This window comes from Peromyscus leucopus, chromosome 12 (genome assembly GCF_004664715.2).
Source record: "Peromyscus leucopus breed LL Stock chromosome 12, UCI_PerLeu_2.1, whole genome shotgun sequence".
Classification (NCBI taxonomy): Eukaryota; Metazoa; Chordata; class Mammalia; order Rodentia; family Cricetidae; genus Peromyscus; species Peromyscus leucopus.
Genome location: NC_051073.1, coordinates 34,141,924 through 34,165,116, shown reverse-complemented (window position 1 = coordinate 34,165,116; position 23,193 = coordinate 34,141,924). Strand labels below are relative to the sequence as shown.

General features: G+C 34.9%; 1 protein-coding gene across 1 annotated transcript in view; it reads right to left on the bottom strand.

Moving 5' to 3' along the window:
• Epha3 (EPH receptor A3) overlaps nt 1-23,193 on the bottom strand; it is a 315,380-nt gene that overhangs the window by 47,318 nt on the left and 244,869 nt on the right. The window contains exons 6-11 of the mRNA XM_037209666.1: nt 15,702-15,826; nt 13,448-13,610; nt 8,688-8,790; nt 7,500-7,567; nt 3,387-3,512; nt 772-957 (exon numbers count right to left, since the gene is read on the bottom strand). Coding sequence (XP_037065561.1) covers nt 772-957; nt 3,387-3,512; nt 7,500-7,567; nt 8,688-8,790; nt 13,448-13,610; nt 15,702-15,826 — 771 coding nt within the window. The remainder of the gene's footprint in view (nt 1-771; nt 958-3,386; nt 3,513-7,499; nt 7,568-8,687; nt 8,791-13,447; nt 13,611-15,701; nt 15,827-23,193) is intronic.

The window sequence follows — 23,193 nt, the reverse complement described above, 5'->3', positions numbered from 1 at the left end:
AATTATCCCCTGAAGGATGCCAAATTTTCTGCCATATGTTGTCATTCACTATATGGAGTCTGTTGCCAATTTCACTTATTCTTCACCCTGTGCTTCAAAATCTTGAGAAAAAAAAAATTCCCAGTGCATTCTCAAGAGGTTTTCTTTGGGACTGGAGCCAATAATCACAGATCTGCCTCACAGGATCCCTTTAGCCTGGCTGAAGAAATCATCATGGAAATAAATCCAGACCTCTGTGATGGCTCTGAGCCAGAGGCTCCCAGCACAGCCAGGAATGCACCTGGAAGCCTAGGTCAGAACTACCTGAAATCCATGGAGAAACAAAGAGAAGGCTTGGGTCTCCTCTAAATCCCAGTCTCACATCTTAGAAGCATCCCCAAGATTCCTATAATTTTCCTACAGGCTGGAGGAGAGCAAGGGGGCAAAGATCTGAGCGTTTCAACCAAGCTGGTGAGTAACACAAGAAAAGGTAGCTAGTTGGGAGTTCATTCAAAATCCAGCCATTCTTTATCCTGTTACTCTGCGAATGAGATTGTTCTCTGCGATTCTCTTCAAGACAGGCTTTCAATCAAGTGACTAATGTCAAAAGTCAAAGGTTTCTGTGATGTAGAACAGCACTACTATTCAACCTATTGTCAGAAAAATATGTGTTCATTTAAGACAGAATGTTAGTTAGACCCAGGCTACTTGTGAAGTGAAAATCCTTCAATGATTGAGTTTATGCAATATCTACTCAGCATAAACAAAGGTGGGCATTGTGATTTTACTGACTTTTAGTGACAACTCCTTCCAGTCGGATGATGTTGGGGTGGTCAAACTGTCCCATGATGCTTGCTTCTCCCAGGAAGTCTCTCCTCTGCTTCTCTGTGTAGCCCACTTTCAAGGTCTTGATGGCTACAGAGATCTCTTTCTTTGAAGGAAGTTTTAAGCGACCACTGCAAACTTCTCCAAATTCACCTGTTAGAATAGAAAAGAAAAAAAATATAATCAAAAATTAAAGATTCATGGGGCTGAGTAGATGGCTTAGTCGGTAAAATGCTTTCTTGCAAGCATGACGTCCTGGGTTAGGAACCCTAACACCCAGGATAAAGTCAGGCCTACAATATCATGCTCGGAGGAGGCAGAGACAGGAGGAAGCCCTGGGCTTGCTGGTCACTCAGTCTAGACTCAGTTTTAAGCTCCAGATTAAGTGAAACTCTGTATCTCAACCACAAAACAAAATCAAAAGGAAACCATCCAAAGTCAACCTCTGTCTTCAATGTGTACAGGCATATGTGATCGCACCTATACAGGCACATCCATACGCCACACACACACACACACACACACACACACACACACACACACACACACACACACACACACCAAAATAATCAAAACAGAATAATTGCTGCTTTTAAATAATTCCATTAAAGGATACATGTTTTCACTTTCGAGGTATAGTCCATATGCTCAAAAATATTTTGGAAGATAGCAATATAAAATGGCCTAGGAATTCCCAGGCTATTCATGGGCCTTTCAAGGAGCTCGACATGGTTTAAGTCACCACATCACGAAAATGCAAGAGGAAAATTGAGAGAAGCATCTCTCAGGCATTGCATTCCTTATTCTAACAGCTAACATTATCTCAGGGTTATCAGTGGGCCAGCACAGATATTAGGGTTGAACACTGGATTAATTTCAGATGTTTGAAACTATTCTCTTTTTACTGTTAGGGCCAAATTGGCTATAGACTTAGGCTCACTGAAAATGAGAGGGAAAGCATCTGCTATCAATTCACTTTATTGGAGTATTGGTTTGTTGTATTATTGACACACTTGCTATAAAGTTCTCTAGGCTTCTGGGAGGAGAGCAATAATATAACAATATCAAATGAAGCATAGCCAGTTTTATCTAAAAGCTTACTGAAGAAATATTTTCTTAGCCTGGATGTCCCCTGTAAAGTTGTCTTGATGTGCAAAGGATCTAAAAATTGTTGAACATAAAATATTGCTGAATTTTAAAGTTTCCAATAGAGTTGATATAAAATTTCTCTGAACTATTAGGACCCTACCAGGTTAATGATAAGATTCACCTCTCACTCTTCCAATAGATATGCTGAGCTTCCTCTGAGCAGAAGCCTGCTGCAAATAGTTCTCTGCTCCCATGGCAGCCATGATTGTTACAAAATAGTGCCTCCCACAGAATCTCTTCCTATTGTTTTACAGATTATTAGACCTGTATTGTATCATGTTTAAAAATTAATCTTGTAGTAACCAGAAAGAGGTTATTTTAAAGTGTGTTTTAATTAACTGTGTGATAATTTTGTCTGTTTATGGTCTTATGTTGCTGTGATTTTCTCGAGTACGGTGCCTTTTGTACTGGTTAGAAAAGAAGGGTGATAATCTATTTATTTATTTATTTATTTACTTACTTTTTTTTGTGTGCGAATGAGTGGTTTGACCTACAAAATAGCAGAATATTCTATTGACTTACCAGCTCCATCACAACAAATTGTGTACAGTCTCTTCAGGAAGTTTTAAGCCCTGACTTCACCTTATATTGAGAAAGAAATTCTCCATTGTTTCCAAAAGCAATGACTTATGCTGTAAGTTGACAAAGCCACTGAAGGAAGCCAGGAAGAACTAATCCTTGCTTCCTGGCAATAGTCTATAACTCTAGTATTCCTTGGAGTGGAAAGAATGAAGGAGCAATATTTGAGTAACCAATTGTTTTCCCGAACTCAAGTTAGAATATGTCACTACAGATGTTGGGAAAATAGGAATTGCACCATAACGTAGAACAAAAAGCAAGAACAGGAGTTCCTTTCCTTTCATGGGGTTATCTGAACACTTCCAGAGAGCTTTAGTGCCATTTGTGGAAAAACCTATGAGGTGAGTACTAAAGTGATGTATTTCACATTATTTAAAACATACACTCAAAGCAGTCATATGGAATTTATGCCAAATGTGTCAGCCTTTTATTTTTGATTGTTGGTTCTCTGAATTTGAAAGAGACATTTAAAATCAAAATCAAGATTTACATTTACTAGTCTTGTTTATCACAAGACTCACTTTTATCCTGCTGTCCCCAGTTAGTCAGTAGCTTTGTGACACATGATCAGCTTTTAGCCGCTGCTACTGCTGTCCCCGGAATTCAATAAATGAAAGGCAGCCATGGTACGAGAGACGGTAAGTCTGGCACCTTTGAAATCATTGCATTCCACTAAATGGTGCATTTTTTATTGCCTGTCTTTGATCACGAAATCAGAAAATGACTTTCTCCATAGGAATATACATAGGTTTCAAAAAAGTTAGCAAGCTTGTTTTCCTCATATAGCGTTCTTACTGCTAGTTGAAAACTCATGACTAGCAACTTGTTAGGAGAGCTATTGAAATGTTAGTTACCTGCTCCAACAACTTTGTCAATGGATATGTTGGTGGCATCCAACTCCTTTGCGAACTCATGAACAGCTTGTGTAGGGTCCTCATATGTATGTGGATCAACATATGTCCTGAGACCTGGAAGTTTTACTATTATAAAAAGAAAAGAATGATTTTATGGAGTGAATTTCATAACATTAGTAACTGAAAACATCTTTACTCTATTAAGTTGTATTGATCTTTAGTCTACTGAATACTACTCTGTAATAATTAAAAATCTGATATAAATGTTGCAGTAAGTGAAGAAAAAATTTAAAAAGTTGTCTATGATATACTATAAAATGGAAGCAAAACTACGATATCCTCCCTGCTAAAACAATGGGAGGGGGCATTGAAATGCAGGTCTCAAGAAGGAAGATGACAAGGACATGAGTAGGCAAGGTAATTACTATCGTGCCACTGTGCTACTAAACATGTCTGATTCAGAGGCACAGGACTAGCCAAATATCTGTTGCTGTGTACTATCTGACAGTAAATCAAAACACACAAATATGCTCCAGAGGCAGAAGAGAGACTGAAGTATGCATTAACTAAACTATTTCAGAAAGCAAAACATCTCCGATACTACTGTGGTTTTATTTATTCACAAATGAGTTCACCTATCTGAACTGAAAATTTAAGTTAGGCTGTATATTTTATGTACATACCAGGATACTATCAGTGGACAGAAATCACATATGACTTTCAACATAACTAAAATCAACATAAATATTGCTTATAAGCTTAATAGTTATTTTGAAATGCTGTCTCAAGCATAAATCATACATGTAACTTCATGCTATATTTATTTATTGAATTATTCTGAATGTGAACATCTCATGGCTTTCTATAAATAAAATATAAAACAATCCATAAGTAAATCTTTTCCATATTATTTAGTATTATGGGATTTGGAAAAAAATGATCACATTTGGAAAAAAAAGGTAACATAAAGGAATGTTCAAACAATCTTTCTCTAAAAAGAAAACTTTTCAAACAAGAACATAAGATCAATCCATGAACACACTCTAAGGATGAAAATTGATTGCCACATTACATTTGTTGACATTATAGATGATTTTAATTTTGGCAACATGAATCATATTGTTTTAATATGAACCATGGATGCTTAAAAGATCTAGCTTTTTGTTTAATTATACTTAAATATAGAAGGACATCTTCTTTTCATTTAAAAAAATAAAATAAAATCAGACACCGTAATTTCCAAAAATTACTTTAGAATTGGAGCATCTCTTTTCCAAACATGTGACTAAGGATTGTATAGACCCAATAGATGTTTGAGTTAGCTTTACCGAGCATTATACAAGTGCTAGCAGTTGTGCTAAAGGTAACACAGTAGAGCATTACCAGTGAGCCCAACATTTCATAGTATATTTGTCCTTTAAGGCCGATTTATTTTGTAAAACTATTATTCTTTTCTATAAAAATGGATGGTGTCAAAAAATTGACACAAGGATCTATTATTTTTAATAGTAAGCTAATACAGCTCCTATCAATACTATCAATACTCAGACACTGTGCCTAAGAAAAACTGTTAACATATTTCTTGATTTGGAAACCATTGAGTTACTATAATATTTTAGGAAGTAAATATGTGTTAGAATCTTTTAGCTTTAGGCAGAGTTTGGTTACATTTAAATACTCACTTCAGATTACTGATTCTCTGATGTATTTTGATCTGCCTCTACGTTTGAACAGTAAAAGAACCTAGCTTTTCTCTTAAAGAAAGTAACATTTTGAACATTATATAAAATTGAATATTTTTGTTAAATAATTGCAAATCCTTGACCTTGTTACATTTGAAGAATAAAGTTCATTTTAGGGGGAGTTTCTGGCATTAGAATTTATTTAATTGGTGAAATGCAATGTCTGAAATTTTTTTAAAAAAATAAACTGCTGCTTTAAAAAGTTCTCAACTGAGTTTTTAAAGTCAACACTAGAGAAAAAATATGTTTCACTAAATAATATGGAGCTTGGATAATCATTCTTCCCTCAAAATCAATCACATTCACTTCTATTAGTTAGCATAAAGTAAATTGATTTTCCATCCACATGACATTTGTGAAAAATTATAAACATAAACACACACCCATGAGTAAAATGGTCTGTTCGCTAGGGACTTTGGCTGTTGATTTTTAACTGCTCACCCTTGACATTCTAGGAACCAGGAGGTTTGGGCTGCAATGTAAGTAATCCCTTCACACCAATAATTAAGGGCACCATACAGAGTAACTGGGCTCTGCCATGAAAACCAGATAATAAACACATGCGCACGTGTTAAGCTGCACTACTTTACAGCTCATTCTGTGCAAACACAATAATTTACATTTCCATTTTACCAGCATGAGTTGCCCTAAGGACAGAAAAAAAAGAGTGAAAAAAAAATGCCCATGCAGTAAGGGCAAGGGGACAGGATCTTAAGAGGCAAAACACATTTCTTTTCTTTTGAAGCAACATTATAGGATTTGTAACAAGGCTTGAGGGAATAGTTCATAGCTAGAGCTTTTTAAAGTAATACCAAATAAATGGTCTGAAATAAACCAGCTGTAGTATTGAGAGGCAGAAAGTCTATGACACGCATGTAGTTGCTTTATAGTTTTAAAGCTGAGATAATATGCATTTCTTTTTAAATTTTGTCTATTGTAAAGATATGGTGCATTGAAAAAAATGTTTTAAGAAACTCAGCCATAAAAAACAAAAGTAAAATACTAGAACTTACATGGAATTGGTAACAGACATTTATCAAAGTCTATATTCATAAGGCTTATGATCCCCGTAAAGATAGTTAAGTCAGCATGGTCCAGTATAGAAAATACTCCCAGTAACTGTCCACCTCTACCTAAGAAGAATCCAGGTCATAAGAATCAAATGGCCCAACCTAGTCAAACTATGAAAAAACAGAAGCCCATTCTTCTGGAATCTGATGATTTCACAACCTGAGTTGGAGTAACCTGCATAGATATGGCATTGAATTAAGCTAAAACCTTGCTGTTTTATTATAAAATGAATATTTTATTACAACTGTACAATGAAATGAACAAAAAAAAAATACTGTGTCTGCAAACTCTTGTACTGCTTCCACACATAAATTTACATTTTCTTAAACATTTCTTTTCTCTTTTGTTCTAATCTATTGTTTGCTTTCTACATGCAGACTAGGAAATAATTGTTTTTACATGAGTTATAGCTACAATGATAATTTTTTAGATCTCCAAATCAGTAACTGATAGCAAGCATCCTTTCTATTTGGAGACATTTTTAAAAGGCAATAGCAAATGCTAAAGTAATTCTTGCTTACAAGACTTCATTATTACTTCTATAAAAATATTTCAGACAAGTGAGTATCAGTCTGGAGTTTTGTTAACTTCCATGAGATCTTGCCATTCCTCTGAAGGCCATTGATTAGTATTTGCCCTCCTGAATAAAGCTGATTTGGAAAAGTAGACACATGAAATGATTCATTTCACCAGAGGGAATAAGAAAAAAAAAACCACATCTTTTTGTTAGATGCAAACATTTTGTTACTGAAAAGTGTATTTCTATTACTAGAGGTTAAAATTGGTTGGTATAGAAATTGAGAGGAAAAATCTTGTCTTTCCTACCAATCAGATGACACGTACTTCAAATAAACAGTTTATTCTAAAAGCTCTTTCCTGGTTGGAAGAACAAATGGAGTAAGGCAGTTCACATAAACATTGGTTGTTTATATTTACTTGGCAGTCAAGAGAGGGAAAATGCTCCTATTCAGATTTCTGCCCAGAATTACTAATGAAGAAGTTGAGGATATGCTTTCATTTCGGCCATGCAGAGTTGACTACAGTTCTCAGAACTCATGACAGACATTATATGAACATAAACCACAGGTTACCCTTCACTTTAAGTATGCTGAAATGCAGCCATGGGAAAAATCGCTTAATGTAGAGCCATGGATTTCCTCCTCTTTCTAAAATAAATTTAATTTGCTCATTTTCCCCTCATAAGACTGCTTTATAATTCTTTTTTGTTGAAGGGAGGTTACCCAATCATAAATCAACAACTGCTAAAGCTGAATTGCTAAAACAAAATTTGGAAACTCACAGTGCCCATTCCCAAAGTGAAGCCGCTTCTCATCCGAACTATGTTTTGACTTGTGATAGCCACAGAACCTAGAGGCAAAGCAAAGCAAGAAAATACATAAATGCATTATCCATTCTCAGACTGTGTAAAGACCCCCCAATAAAGCTTTCCCTTGAAACAATACTTTAGTGAAAGTTTAACTGATGCTATATTTCTAAGACCTCCACTAAAAGCTTCTTTTTGGGGGGACCCTGGAAGGCTGCCTAATGAGGAGATATGTAGAGTTGCCTCCCCACTGAGCAGACACCTCCAGTTCAGTTTTTATAATAGCGTTAGAATGTGTTTATAGTATTTTTAACAACTACTGTTGGAATGAATAAAGGGTAAAGTCTCCGTTGGTAATGATTAGTGCTGTGGCCTGTTACCAGTGTTTGGGGTGAGAAAGTGTCAAGGAAATCTGGGGTTATTTGAAGAGTGAGGGGATAATTGGAAAAAGAAGGTGGAGACTAGGAGTGGGCTCAAAAGAAGTGTTATGAGTTAGAGGGTGAGGATTAGAACTAATAGAGATTGGGAGTTTGTTGTGACAGTGTAATGTTGGAAGCTACACCCACAAAGTCTCATCGACGTGACCCCCTAAACATGGGCTAGACAAAGACAATAACAGTAGACATGCTCAAGTGGACAGTGGAAAGCCCATGAGGCCTCAACCCTACATACATACATACATATACACAAACTACAGGAAAGTAAGGAATGCTGAGAGCTGGAGAAACCATCTTTCCAAGGGAAGAGCACACCAACTAGTTATCTAATACCAAACTGTTAGCCCTGAAAACATACATACAAGAAATATTGTATAGGCTAAACAGGTTATATTTGAGAATATATGTATATACATATATGCATACAATAACAATGAAATGATGAGACCATTATTTGACAGAGAAAAATGAGAGGATTATGGGAGGCTTTGGAGGGAGGAAAAGAAAGGAAGAAATATTGTAAACATACTCTAATCTCAAAAAATTTTTAAATATAGAAATAAAACTGAAAGGAAGACTAGATGAAAATACAAACAGAAGGATCTAGAACAGAAACATTCTAATCTCTTCAATGACTTCTTTGAGTACACACTCTTCACATTCTAAAGAAACTCAGGACAATGAGAAAACCACAATTAAGGTCAATAGTTCAGCAAAATCAACTCACCTCCCAATCAAAACATAAACGACAACAGTGAGGACAATGATGGCCACTGCTGCTGAAATAGCGATCATTACCACATGACTATTTTCACCAGAGATGGAGAAAGCTGTGAGATTGAAGGAAAGAAACATAAAAACAAACATTACCACCATGACTGACTACATGGCAGTGACTATAAATTCTTCCTACACCCTGCTCTTATCTGAGAAAAAGTTTTTATCTGAGAAATAGAAACTCTTTCAGAAATAATACTGGAGAAATTTGCTGAATTTCAAACAAAAAAGAGATACACTTCTCATAATTTTTAACATAATTTCTCATTAATATATTTGGTTTAATAATAAATTACTCTGTTTTCATACCATCAACATTACTTGAGTGTCTACATATAAAATATGGTGGCTAGTTTTATGTTTGTCCACGTTGGCATGAAACCCATTGGATAAAACAGAAGTTACTGGCCCATCACAGTGAACAGGTAGAGTTTCCAGTAAGAAACCAAATGAGCTTTGGGAAGAATCTTCCTTTGAACTTGATATGGCTTCATAACAAAGACAAGTTTCATTTACAGCAATGTGGATAAAGCTGGAAGGTATTGTATGAACTGAAATAACTCAGGCAAAGGACAAATACTTCATGTTTCTCTCTCTCTCTCTCTCTCTCTCTCTCTCTCTCTCACACACACACACACACACACACACACGGAGTCTAATAAAAGTTAGACTCATATAGTTAGAAGATATGCAGATATCAGAGGCTCAGAGAGAGTGATAGGAGGAAATGTGGCATGTGGGAACCAAGTTCCAGGTAGAAGGGACTTTTCAAACTCATGCTAATGTAACTACAGCTGTTATAACATGTTACATATTAAAAACCCTCACTACAAAAGATGAAGGATGTAAGAAGTTAATTTTTAGTTCTAAGAGCTTAGCCTATTAAATATTTTAATATAAATATAAGCATAGTTTATACATACTTGCTATATATACACGATTATTATTTTGTCAGTTTCAAATACAATTTGTAGAACACTAAAGTCATGAAATTCTGATTTGTGTACATCACATCACCAACAAACTCTCCCTATATCTCCTGTCTTCTTAAATAGCCCATCATTCATTGATTCATTAATTTAGAAAGGAGGCAAGTAGAAATGACTCTAATGCCAAATCTACTCATCTTCCAGATTATATACAGCTCTCATCTAAAAAAATCTTTACTTTTTGTGGTAAGTATAAAAAACTCAAAAGAGAAAAATCTTATAACATTTGACAGTTCTATGAAATTCAATTTTCTATGTTCATTAATAAATATTCATTGGAACATAGACACAATTGGGAATGACTCATTTTGTTAAAGTGAGCACCATCAATAGAGATTGTATGTGCACATAGACTCAACTATTTATTTGCCCAATTACAGTTTATGGAATTTTTCCTAAGACCAATGCTTCTCTAAGTGTAATGTAAACAACAAACCACTGAGGGATAAAGTAAATTCCGGTTGTGCACTGTGGAACCAGAGTTAAGGCTGTGGGCATTGCTTATGAGATCCCAGATGATAGTGGTGGTCCTGGCTCCAGAGCCTGCATCTAGCTATGTAAGAGCAAGACTTCAATTATGAAGTCTCCTCCTCATTTTACTCCTGATAATTGCACATCCAAATACTGAATACTATCAATACGGTATTTTGTGTCTTCACTTGTCTTCTAGATTATAATTAGGAGCTCAAAATCATTCTCTATTTGCCTTTCTTCTCTTTTCCCTCACCATTCAAATATTTCTTCTACAAAACCAGTCTGCTGTACTGTTATTGTACACAAATTCTTGGTTTCTGACACCTTCAGGACTGAGTACAAGTTTTAAACAAGGCATTTAGATTTAGGGCCCAAGTCTCTGGTTTCACACATTACAAGGTTCATGAGCATCCTAATCTGCAGGTTTTCAAAATGCTCAAAGTTCCTGGGAAAGCACTGTGCAAGCTAATGTTTGCATATTTTATTGTGCTGGCAAAATGGTGATTGAACACATGATGAAATTTTGACTCAAAATAGAAAATGGGGGCATGAGGATATATCAAAATTTCATTAGAGAGTGAGAGTGTGTGTGTGTGTGTGTGTGTGTGTGTGTGTGTGTGTGAGAGAGAGAGAGAGAGAGAGAGAGAGAGAGAGAGAGAGAGAGAGAGAGAGAGAGAGAGAGAGAGAGAGAGCATAATTGGAAGGATGGGGAGGTAGAGAGGCTCTAGGAAGAAATGAGGAGGGAAAACTCTGATCAGAATATATTGTATGAAAATAACTTCATTTTCAATTAAAAAAAAACAGTAAAGCAAAACAAACAAACCAAAACCAAGCTGTTTCTCAGGAACAGTTAACAGATGCAAGATAAGAAGCAGGGCAGACCAGCTGTTCTTATGTTCCCTAGAGTCCTCTATGCATCTGAGAAAAGAGACTGGAGTGGGATGGCCATCACACCAGAGTGTAAAGTGTTGTAAGCCCTTTATCTTGTGCATCTAGCTTCCTATTGCTTTCAGCACAATGCAGGTGATAGAGGGGACTATGGGCTCAGGCTCAGATATTTCTACTGCACAGAATACAGTGAACAAGCAGCCTCTAGCTGCTGCACTTGTAGTATCCACTGCCATCTTCCAGCATAGACCATCTCCTACATGGTGACTAAATAGAACAGGGACAGGAATGTTGAAATCTGGGGATGTGGGACCAGTAAAGGATTCCTGGATCCAGTTTAGCTCCTTCCTGGAGTGATGAGACTGTCCAATCTATATGCAGTTCCTCTCTAGTCTTTCCCGTGTCTAGTGCATCCCACCTTTTGATGTTTCATGTATCTCTCCATCAAGCCCTTGCTCTTGAAATTGTATCTTTCTATCCGCTTGCCATATGTATTCCTGTCCACTGGCTACAGGTGTGTGATTAGCTGGTAAACAGCTTAACCTGGGTTCCATAATGCTAATAAACACATGATGACAACTCTCCTCTTCATTCTGTATGATGTAATTTTTAATGACCAATATTTTAAAATTTCTGTGGACTATTTAAATAGCGTAATTGATTTAAGGTAGCTCACTGAGACAGAAAAAGGAAATGATAAGGAGATATAATGCTGTGTCTCTTCTCAGCCATGGGATTAAGGTATGAGTTCTCTGCTCAAAACATGCATTATTCCTAGAATTTATCTAAACTGTGCAAAAAATCACATCTCTTTTTTTTCCTTTATTTTAGAGATTATAATAACTTTACATCATTTTCTCTTTCCCTTGTTTCCTCCGAAGCCTCCCATATACATATCCCCCTTCTTCCTTTCAAATTCATGGCCTCTTTTTTTGTGAATTGTTACCTGCATTTATACATATACATATATATTCCTAAATATAATTCCTAAGTTGTATAATGTTACTTGTGTGTATGCTTTCAGGGCTGACCATTTGGTATTGAGTGGTCAATTGGTGGGCTCTCCTCATTTTAATCCATGCTGTTGCTAATGTACTAGTGTGGAAAAGAAAGGGTTAAATAGGATGAGTGCTGTTTTGACATAGCAAAAGAGTGGGAGCATATATATGTGTCCCTAATCTATTTACATGGAAACTTAGAATCCATAGAGGCACATTGACATTTTGCCCAAGGATGTGAGCCCCAGCACTATTAAATTAGCATACCTGAATAACTCAGATCATGTTATTACCCCTGTGTGTTTTCACTAGGCATAGATAGATCACTATACCAGTTTAATGTGATTTTTACAGCTGAACAAAAATATTTAGAAAATAGAAAATGCAAGTGCCAGAAAAAATGGGAAATTAGAATGGTCAGAAGAGATTATAAGGTTTCTCTTCAGTAGAGTTCTGAGCCTCATGGCTCTTTCCAGGATAATTTGGTCTGACTGGTGTGGATCTTTGACCATCTCTGAGGGCTATTTTCATAATTGTGGCTTTGGCAGTATAAAACTGTTAGTGTCACATGTGTTTTTCTATTGTAATTAAAATATCTATTCACTATAGATACAGTGAATCATATCTTATAGAAAAATAGTCCTTATCATTAAATTTCTTTGTCCCGTGGGATAAAATCCATGTAATACACTAATGACTATTATCCTATAACAAGTTTTTCCAGTATGCCTCACTCTCAACACACACATGCATATGTAATTATGTATACATGTGTTTAAATTTGCTCTCAATTAATTTTAATCTCATTTGTGATTCTGTAAAATAAATCTTTCACTTATATTTATTTTATATTAGCGCTGTAGTAAGGATAAGTACCCTTTGAGCAATTCTATTATAGCAGAGGACTTTTAAAATAAGAAACGTGTACATTTCAAGAAAAGTTATTGAGAAAAATGTTTGCCAATTTAGAGAAATTTTATCCACCTTTGAGTGAAATGGATAATCTATTCAAATTGCTTATGGATACAAATGAAGCTCTATGCATATTTTTAAAAATTTAAAGTCATTTTCTCTAGTTTGTATGTATAGGGTGTATTAAAGATTAAAACAAACCTAATGTTAAAACTGTTAATTATTGCTAATTAACAAAATTCCAGGAGTTAAAATAAATTTAACTCTTAAAAGGGAAAAGGACACAGATCTACAACTACATCAATACAATACCACATACACAAGAACATACAACTTGCTAAAGGTCCTCTCAATACACCTCCACTTTATGACTTTTGGCTCATGTTAAAAACAATTGATCAGGTTTTTGCAGTACCCCACTTCTTATCGTAAACCAAAGTGATACATACAGTCTGGACTAGTTTCGAATTCAAACTTGCGGCTGTTGGTTCCGTATCCTGCTGCTGTCCGAGCTCGAATTTGAAATACATAAATAGTATCCGGCTTGAGGCTACTAATAGTGACATTCGTGCCTCTTGCCCTCAAAATGGTATAACTCGTCTCTTGCTCCTGCTTTGGAGTAAGAAAAAAATCATGTTAATATCGAACCTTCATAATGCTATCATAGTAGATACCTAGGATTTTGTCATAAATCATAAAAAGCTTAAAGATGTCATGTTATTTCATTATTTGGGTACAAATGATCAGTCTAATTTGTATGGGACGATTTACATCCTGTACTGAAAGCAGGAAAAATTAGCTTTCACTCTTGTGAATTATCTAATATCCTTATGAATATACCTTCTCTTCAAAATCAAAGCTGATATAAAACTTTAAATTAATTCTAAAATTAACCTTATAAATATAATACCTCTTCTGAGGTAAATGGAAGAAAAATATCCTATGAATATCCAATAGTAAATACTTACATTAATCTTAGAATATAAAAAAATAAACTTTTGTCAGATGGTGGTGGCACATGCCTTTAATCCCAGCACGCGGGAGGCAGAGCCAAGCAGATCTGTGTGAGTTTGAGGCCAGCCTGGGCTACAGAGTGAGTTCCAGGAAAGGCGCAAAGCTACAGAGAGAAACCCTGTCTGGAAAAACCAAATAATAATAATAATAATATAAAATAATAAAATAAACTTTTAATCATTTAAATCATTTATCTTAGTATACCTATATCTATATTACATTTAATGTAACTAATTGAAATTTATTAGAGATGAATATTTTGAGTATTTTCACATCAAAGTCTAGAAATATTTCCCAAAATAAAAAAAAAAAAAACTACTTCCCCCCAAAAAAAATCACAGCTTCCTCTAGAGCAGCGATCCTCAACCTGCATGTTGCAACCCCTTTGGAGTCGCAGATCAGACATGCTACATATCATATACTAACATTATGATTATAACAGTAGCTTAATGACAGTTACGAAAGTAGCAATGAAGTAATTTTGTGGATGAGGGTGACCAGAACATGAGAAACTGTATTCAGTAGTTGCAGCATTAGGAAGGTTGAGAACCACTGCTCTACCTGGTTTATATGGCACATTAAAATTCCTTTCATCAAGTACTGTTTAAAACATGAATAGATGTAGAAGTTTATTTTCCTTCTTGAATATGTTCATGTGATAATTGGACAGATACTTCTTTTTCACTTTCCTTTCCTTTGAGTTTGTGTATTTGCAGAGGCCAAAGACTGACATTGATTGTCTTTCTCAATTGCTTGCCACATTGTCTTTGAGACAGGGCCTCTCACTGAACACGAAGCTAACTGAATGAATGGCTAGATGAACTTGACAACACTCCTTAGGTACCCTGCTGTATCCACCCTTCCTGTTCTTCAGGGATTTTGGGTACATGTTTACACTTGGATTTTTGTGTCTTATTAGGGATCTGAGCTCTGCTCCTTATGCTTATACATCAAACTGTTTACCAAATGAACCATCTCTCTAGCTCATAATTACAGGTGCTCATTAACTAAGGATACTGATCAGATGATATCTGAGCTACTACATTAATGAACAGAGTCGAATTTATTTTTACATCATTAACTTACTCATTAAAAAATCATTGCTCTCATACTCAAAACTAGGCACTATTTATTCCCATTAGCAAAGTAAGCATAAAAGAAGATAGATCTTGTGGGAAAAGTTTTACTAAAACATTCAAAATATTTATTTGGGAATAATTTTTAAATTCATGTCTGGATGCTAAAAGTGCATTGTGTGTGTGTGTGTGTGTAGTCTAAATATTAAATTTATGTATGCACAATTTTTAATGCCTAGAATTTTTATCCTATATTATCTAATGTTTTTTTTAAATGATGTTTATCAGTTGTGTGAGGAATCACTATAAAAGTGCTGTTATAGCAGGAGTTTTGATGAGAACAGACTTAAATGCCCTGTCTATTGCCATTACTAACTGGCTTACATTTGAAAGTGACATCCTTAATATTACTATTTGCTGTAGAGAAAAGGAGGAATTGACAAGACGTTTTTGAAATTTCTTCTACCAAAAAAATTAGAGAGATCACATGACCATGTTATAAACAGACCTCTACCACTCATAAGCAACGTCACTGGGATATTTGAAAGAGTGTGTCATGAGACAACACGGTTTTCCTCTACCCAATCTCACCCTGTAACACCTTTTCCCCTACCTTTTCATAGTATTTGACCTCATAGTCCAGGATAATTCCATTGGGGTGTTCAGGTTCTTGCCAAGATAAAGAAATACTATTTCTGGAGGTCCGATCTTTCTTAATTGTCAGGACAGGTGATGGAGCTGTAAAATAGATAAAGGGAGAAGAGAGTGAGGAGTGAGGATTAAGAATACAGAGAGAAGGTATCAAGCACAGGGAGTTTTCCATTGCTCTAATCTTTGGCAAGAAGGCCTCCACCTCCCCACCCCCATTTCCAAGGCTCTCGTGTATTAATCTGGCCTCCTGTGCTGCTCCAGCAGCTGGATTGCATCCCTGATGCAGGACAGCCTATAGAAAATGAGCTGAAATTTTCTCCTGCTGGTGGACTAGTGGCAAGTGAGCAGATGTTTTCAATCTGCTACTATAATGTAAGCAGTGAAATATACTTGATGCATTAAAACATGGAACTAAATATCAGGACTACCTATTTGTTATAATGTTGCAAAGTTATTAATGCCAGATTCTTCAGCTCATTCTCATTGATAACATTTTCATGTGCAACTCTGGAAGTGGACTGGAATCCATTATGTACAAGGAGTCCCATGATATCCACAGGTAATGGTAGTATTTAGTGTATTATACATTAAATATGAAACATAACATATTACAGTAAATCTTGACTTCAAACATAAATTTCATGAATAAAAATACATATTCAAGAAATAATATTCTACTTTTAAATTTTCATCTCTTAAGAAAAAATTAATAAAAAATATAAAAAGTTTGCTATATGTGTTAAATATGCTGAAACATTTTTAAATACCTTATTTAATGGTGATTCTACATATGTTATGCAAATCATGAAATAGTAATAGAAACCCATATATGTAGGACAGATATAATATAGGCATCTTCATTTCTAACAAGATGAAATGTATTTGAAGAAATTTTCCATTTAGAATCCTTTCTTTAAGAAGAAAAATACATTCTGTCCATCCTGGTACTTACAAGTCTTGTTTCCCAAGATAACTGAAATGCCTTGCTGGGAGCAATGGCCCTCTGCCCTAATTGAATATACTACTCTGCATTATAAACACCAAGCAAAAACTCAGGAAGTTTTAGATACATTAGCCACTGAAGTCCATTCATTATGAACAAAGCAATTTTTAATTATTTTTAGCAATGTTTAGTTTTTTTATGTTATCATCCTCATACAAAAGCCTTATTTATTCAGGTTTACAAAAATAGTACTATTTTATCCTTTTCTTTTATAATTTATTAGTGCACTTAACGCTAAAAAGGAAACTTGCCCTCACCCATTCATTGATTACTTCTGTGTATAATTTGAATAAAATTAAATAAATGCTTGACTGATTTTATTTGCTTCTGACTTTTAAAAACAATGTTTTCTGACATCATCCAAGAGCAACCAATACAGGGCTCTTCTGTCATTATAACTGGGTTGGTTATATTAAATGCTTCAAAATATTGAAATTATACTGACAAAGGATAAAACGAAACTATAAATTCTTAGCAATTCTTACAAAATCAAGCACTATTTGAAATGGTTCTGTCTTCCCACCAGAGAGAACATCACTAGGTTACATACTAGTTCTTAATTAGGTGTTTTTGCAGTCACCACATGACGACTTTATATCCAAGTTTTCATTCAAACTGTCTCTATTGACAGGTGACTCTCATGTTTATTATTTTCCTAAAAGTAAAGCTTCCTTCACTACTCATCACTGAACTACTCCAGCTAGCATCCATCACAATATATTTCCACCCTCCTCTTCCTTTTGTTTGTTAGATCCCAATATTACCTTAGGCTCTAATGAAAGCACTACTATCCCAAGTGGCCTGGGAATGAAAATATAATATTTTATGCTAAGGAAAAATGTAATTTTTTTGAATGAAAGCATCAGTTGATTTTATTTTAATTTTTTTCTCATTAAGAAATAGTTATCTTTTTATGTCAATTAAGTCATTTACCTCTCAGGCCTACTCTTCATCTATTCAATATTCTGTTTTAATAGGCAAAATGCCCTCTACCCACCTTTGCTGCCCTGAAGTTAATTTCCAGCAAAATATGTTATTTTCATTGTAATTGACATAAACATATTCAACATTTATAGCAGAAATTAGTAGAAGCTATGTCAAAAAAGAATTTGAGAATTATTTTCTCTCTACTTACCCTAATAAAAAAATGAATTTGTAATCCAACCACTAATAAAACTACAGCCCTCAATGTCCTTGGAACCACATTGAATTCTTATACAAACAATGGAGAAGTTTCTATAGTTTTTCTGCTGGAGCAAATCTTTTAACACAGTAACGTTTAATACCTGCTTCCTGAACATTTCAAAAAAGTTAATGTTGAAAGCCTTTCCATTTAAGCACAAGAAGCCTTACATTGAATTCTGTATCATCATGAAACTACATTATATTTCATTATGATTAAAATACATGTCAGGGTAGTTTTGAAAAATAACCAAGTCTAATATTGCTCCTTGTAAATAGCTGAGAGAGAAAATAATTCAGGTCCAGGAAAAGTTAGGAGGAGGATTGTATTAACCTTTTGTAATGAAAGCATTCAGAGGCAGTTTTGGGGTCTGCCCAAATTTTACTGCTTCTGAAGTGAGCAAGACTTTGTAACTGTTGGATTTCTTCAAAGGCTTTTGAGCAAGCTGCAGGGCCCCTTTGGACTGTAATAAATAGCCTTTTGTAATCCCACACTTACTTAAGTAGAGGCAATTGCTTGAAGCTTGTGCCATCTCTGTGTTAAATGAACCTTTTCTGATTGCTGCTTTTAGGCCCCTGTTAAGTCATTTGCTCTGCTCTCTCAATCCACGCCCCTTCTCCTGGCTGGTGCAGCGCGTCCACCCCGGTTCACCAGCTGAAAGCTCATTACTCTTAGGCAACGCTCATCAATATTTTAGTATTAATAAATAATTAACAGAAATTGTTTTTCTCCCTCCTTGTAAATAATGGTCAGACATAACCAAATAATGCAGGAAGACAAATTCTATGAAAACTGTATTTTATCATTTTTTTTAAAGTTTCTGAGAGCACTTTTTAGTTCACATATTAAATCATAATTCTTTCATACTTCATGTGCTCTAAAACAATTTATAATACTAATGAAAAAGCCATTTGAATTATATTTCTTTAGTTTTCAGGTAAGAATGGTGACTTAATTGCTAAATTCCATATTCAGCAGTCCATTAATTCATCTGTGTAAATAATACGGTACTGCGTCTATATTATAGAATCAATTTGATTAATTTTCTTCAGATGCCTCTGTTTTCTCAAAACTGCCACTTGAAGCAATGAAAGCAATGGTTGCATTTGAGGAAAAAAAAAAACAAAGCTCAACTAAAACAGGAGAAACAGAAATTAAGGATAAAGTCACTCTGTGGTAGAGTGCTGCCTCGTATGTGGAAAGCCCAAGATTCTACCTATAGTATGTGTTTTCTTTGTGAGAATGCTGAGTAGGCAAACTAGTAGTTACTGGGGAACACATTCATAAATTCACATAGGATTTTCACTGTGTGTCTTTAACATGCTCTAAGCAAAAGATAATTAAGGTTATTCTCCCATTTAAGAGGGCAGGTTGGATATGATAACTTTAATAAGTTTTTATACACACAAATATTATTAACTGGATAATGTATTGAGAAAACAAGGTAGAGAGAAAATTTTGAAATAAGTGAAGATAATAACTTTTCATTACTATAAAATATGTCTTGATATGTGAAACTGTTTCACTGGCATTTATAAGGAAGATAATATGTCTTTTAGCTTTGCTGTCATAGGGTAAAACTAGTAGGTGAGCCCTTTATAAACCAATACAGGAGGAAGACATTACATAAATAATATACTTAACTAATTTATTATTGACTATCTTCATGTTTCTTTAAAGAATTAAAACACAAGCAAAATGTAGTAAAGTTGGTACAGGGGGTCAGGTTCATACATCACACAACTAACTGTCTTCCATGAAGCTCTCCTGGATTTATATGTGAGTGAGTAGTAATAAATTCTTAACTCCTGCCACAGTGGATTTGTGCATGGTTCTTATGGTTCATTAGCCATGAAAATAATAGTTGTTGTGGCCTTAACAGGTGACTGGACAGATAGATGTTTTCTCCCTTTATTTTCTGCCAGTGTGTGTTTTTCATTCTGTGTTGTGAGGAGACATAACTTTATGGAAATCTGGGGCTGAATGATTCTCTTGATGGTTTTCCAAAGCAAGGAAATGCTTTTGAGTCAGCAACATGCAATGTTGAATTCAGGCATGGGACAGAGAGGCAGATATAACCCAATATAGTTTAGAGTTGAGACCCAGCCTAAAGGTGGAAAAAAACTTTCTAAAAGATTTTTTTCAATTATCTATAGAAGAAAGACAACAGTTTTATGGCTAATGTATCCTATGTCACTGGCTCCCTGTACTGGGAAAAAAAAAAAAAAAACAGAAAAATTAGTTATATCAGTGCTGTTTCAAAAGGTTTTGCCTGGGAAATTTTTTCCTGTGTGAAATTATTGTGTAAGACATGGGGCATGCTTTGCTTGTGACCTGTATGAGACAAGATGAACCCTGATGCATACCAAGTCGGCTGACAGATAGGGGATGGGTCCATTATTTGAACTAGGATGCTTTTCAAGCTGAAGGCCCTCTTATTCTGTAACTAAAATACAGCCCTTCCTTCGAATCAGGAAGCAAAAACTTTAAAATGCAACTCCCAAAGGATCTGGTTTGGTGTGTTTGTTTTTATTGGGACCTTCCTCTTTCTGGGTTTGGGAATTTCTAATGAACGTCTGAGGTATCTCTGTGATCAGGAGTTTGTGTAAGTTAAAGTAATAACAAAAAGGGCTCAGTATTTCTTGTCTAAGTGAGCCAAGACCTTTAAAAATGATCTCTATGGGAAAACACTGTGCAGTAAATGGTGGATAGATTTTTCTTTTGAGTCAGACATGCCTTCCAAATCTTTATTTCTTTAGTTTTCTTTAACATTCATATTAATGCCCACTGAAGAGTATTTCCTTTGCAGTATTTTTCAGACATGAACATTTCTATTAAATCCAGAAAACACTCCTGGGTTTGATTTAGCATAATCTTTCATAGCTGAATGTTCTCCATCCACTCCACCCCAATTCAACTTCCCATAACTTGCCATTCTCTGGAGTTCCCCTTTTGGTCACACACATCACTATTTTTGGTGTACCCCATTTATAGTATTAGAGTTATACTTCTTTGTATCTTTTCCAGGCTTACCATCATCTCCATCTTCTGAAGGCTGACATATTTTCTTTCAGTTCAATTCTAGTTTTTCAGCTTTGGGTCAGGGCCTATCATATGCCCCATATTGGATTTAATGCTTTTAATCTCACAATGTCCAGAACTTCCACTTTCTGTACATTTGAATGAGCTGTCAGTGCATGAAGCAAGTGAAATATCCACTTCCTGATTCTTCAATATCTCAGAATTTCAACTGTTAAATAATGCCTAATTGCTATGGGCTAATAAGCTCCAAGATTAAAAACCCAGACATCTATATTTTTAAACAGTTGACTTTGGAAATCTCTTGGGTTCACAACCATTTCACAAATGTAGTACACAGTATGATAGACAATTTATTCCATTACAACCTAAGTCTTCTTTTAAGTCTGCAATATAACTGCTCTTTTACTCATTGCTCCCTATTTAAACATAACGTTTTAATGACAGTTCTGTGTTCCTCTGTCAGCATTTACACCAGCTGTCTTTCCTGACCTCCTCAGTCGACATCTGAAAACATGCACAACACTATTATATAGGTGATATATATATATATGTGTGTATATATATATATATATATATATATATATATATATATAAAACTTTACATTCAATTGTATGAAGGGTTTTAATTTATAAAGCAGGGAAGATAATGCATTAGTTATAATGCAAAGTTCCTAAAGTCAAGTCGGCACCATCGTCCTCAAGCAGTCTGCATGGTAAGCATGGAACCAGCTATGTAACTCACAAGCTGGTGGCATGTTAGGATATAAAGGTAGTGTGCAAAGAAATGATTCAAATCCCAGGTGGGTCAGAGAGAGATATCATGGCATTTCATCGTACCACTCAGAACCATGAATGATTTAACACTTATGAATTGTTTATTCCTGGAATTTTCCATTAATATTTTAAGCCACAGTTAATGTCAGGCTACTGAGACCAAGAGAAGTGAAATCATGAACAAGGGTAATCTACAGCAATTTATCCCTGGGTATCCTCACACTTATCGTTCTCTTTCCTCAGCCTTCTGGGGCTTGACTAAAGGTGAATGCTGACACACCTGACTGCTATATTCTTTTTCTTATCATGAAAGCTTCTCACTAGATGCTAATTATTTAATCTTCCAGGTAGTCATATTATTCAATCTTCTAGCCAGCCTTGCTCAATTCTAGTCAAACTGCTTAGTTAGTTTTTGACAGAATACAGAATATACTTTGAGTCCGGTTCTTTTCAAGGATAAATTTTCTTCAGCATTCTATGTTAAAAATAACAAAACTCACACCAAATGTATAATTAGAAGAGAAAAAAATTGCTATCTGAAATCTACAGTAAAGACAAAAGTTATTTTCTCAACCAAATCATTGTTATTGAGAGAAAACAGTCTAAGATATCATGCATTGAAAATAAATGGTGGTCATTAGAGTGGAATAGGTATTTGGATATCTGAGTCCTACATATCTTGAACACTAGAAGTGTTAACTATTGAATATTAAAGATTTGAGGATAGTTTTAAAGTCTGGAGTCTACAATCACAATTTATAATCACATCTCAAAGTCTGTAGAGAGCAAGGAAAAAGAGAAAAACGAAAGAGATAGGCAGTGGTTTTCAACCTGTTGGTCTCAGCTCCCATGGGGATCACATATCAGATTTCCTGCATATCTGGTATTTATAGTATGATTCATACCATTAACAAATTATAGTTATGAAGTAGCAATGAAATGATTGTATGTTTGAGAGTCACCACAGTGAGAGCAACTGTATTAAATAGTCACAGCATTAGGAAGGTTGAGAACTTCTGGCCTAGAGGAAGAATTCGTTTCAAATTTATCCTTAAATATAAAATTATTCATTATTTTAAACCATCCAGTGTCTGAATGGAATCGTAAGCATCTTACCGTGAACCATAGCCTTAGGAAGTTTATGGGATAAATGTAATGTTTCTAAGTACAACTTGTCATATGAATGAATTTACTGTTTGCAAATAGCCACATTTAAAACAAAAAGAGCATTTGAAGTTGATTAATCTCAATAATTAGAAATTGTCTATGTAATAAATGATTAAATGATGCAAACCAGAACAGATAAGCTGTTTAAGGTAGCTCTTCTCTTTTGTAAAGTGTTGGAGTAGAGTTTTAATGTAGACTAAATGTAGAGTCTTAATACATACATACACATGCATGCAATATCAGTATATTTTAAGACAAATGTGTCTCATATTTTCTTTTCTCCCC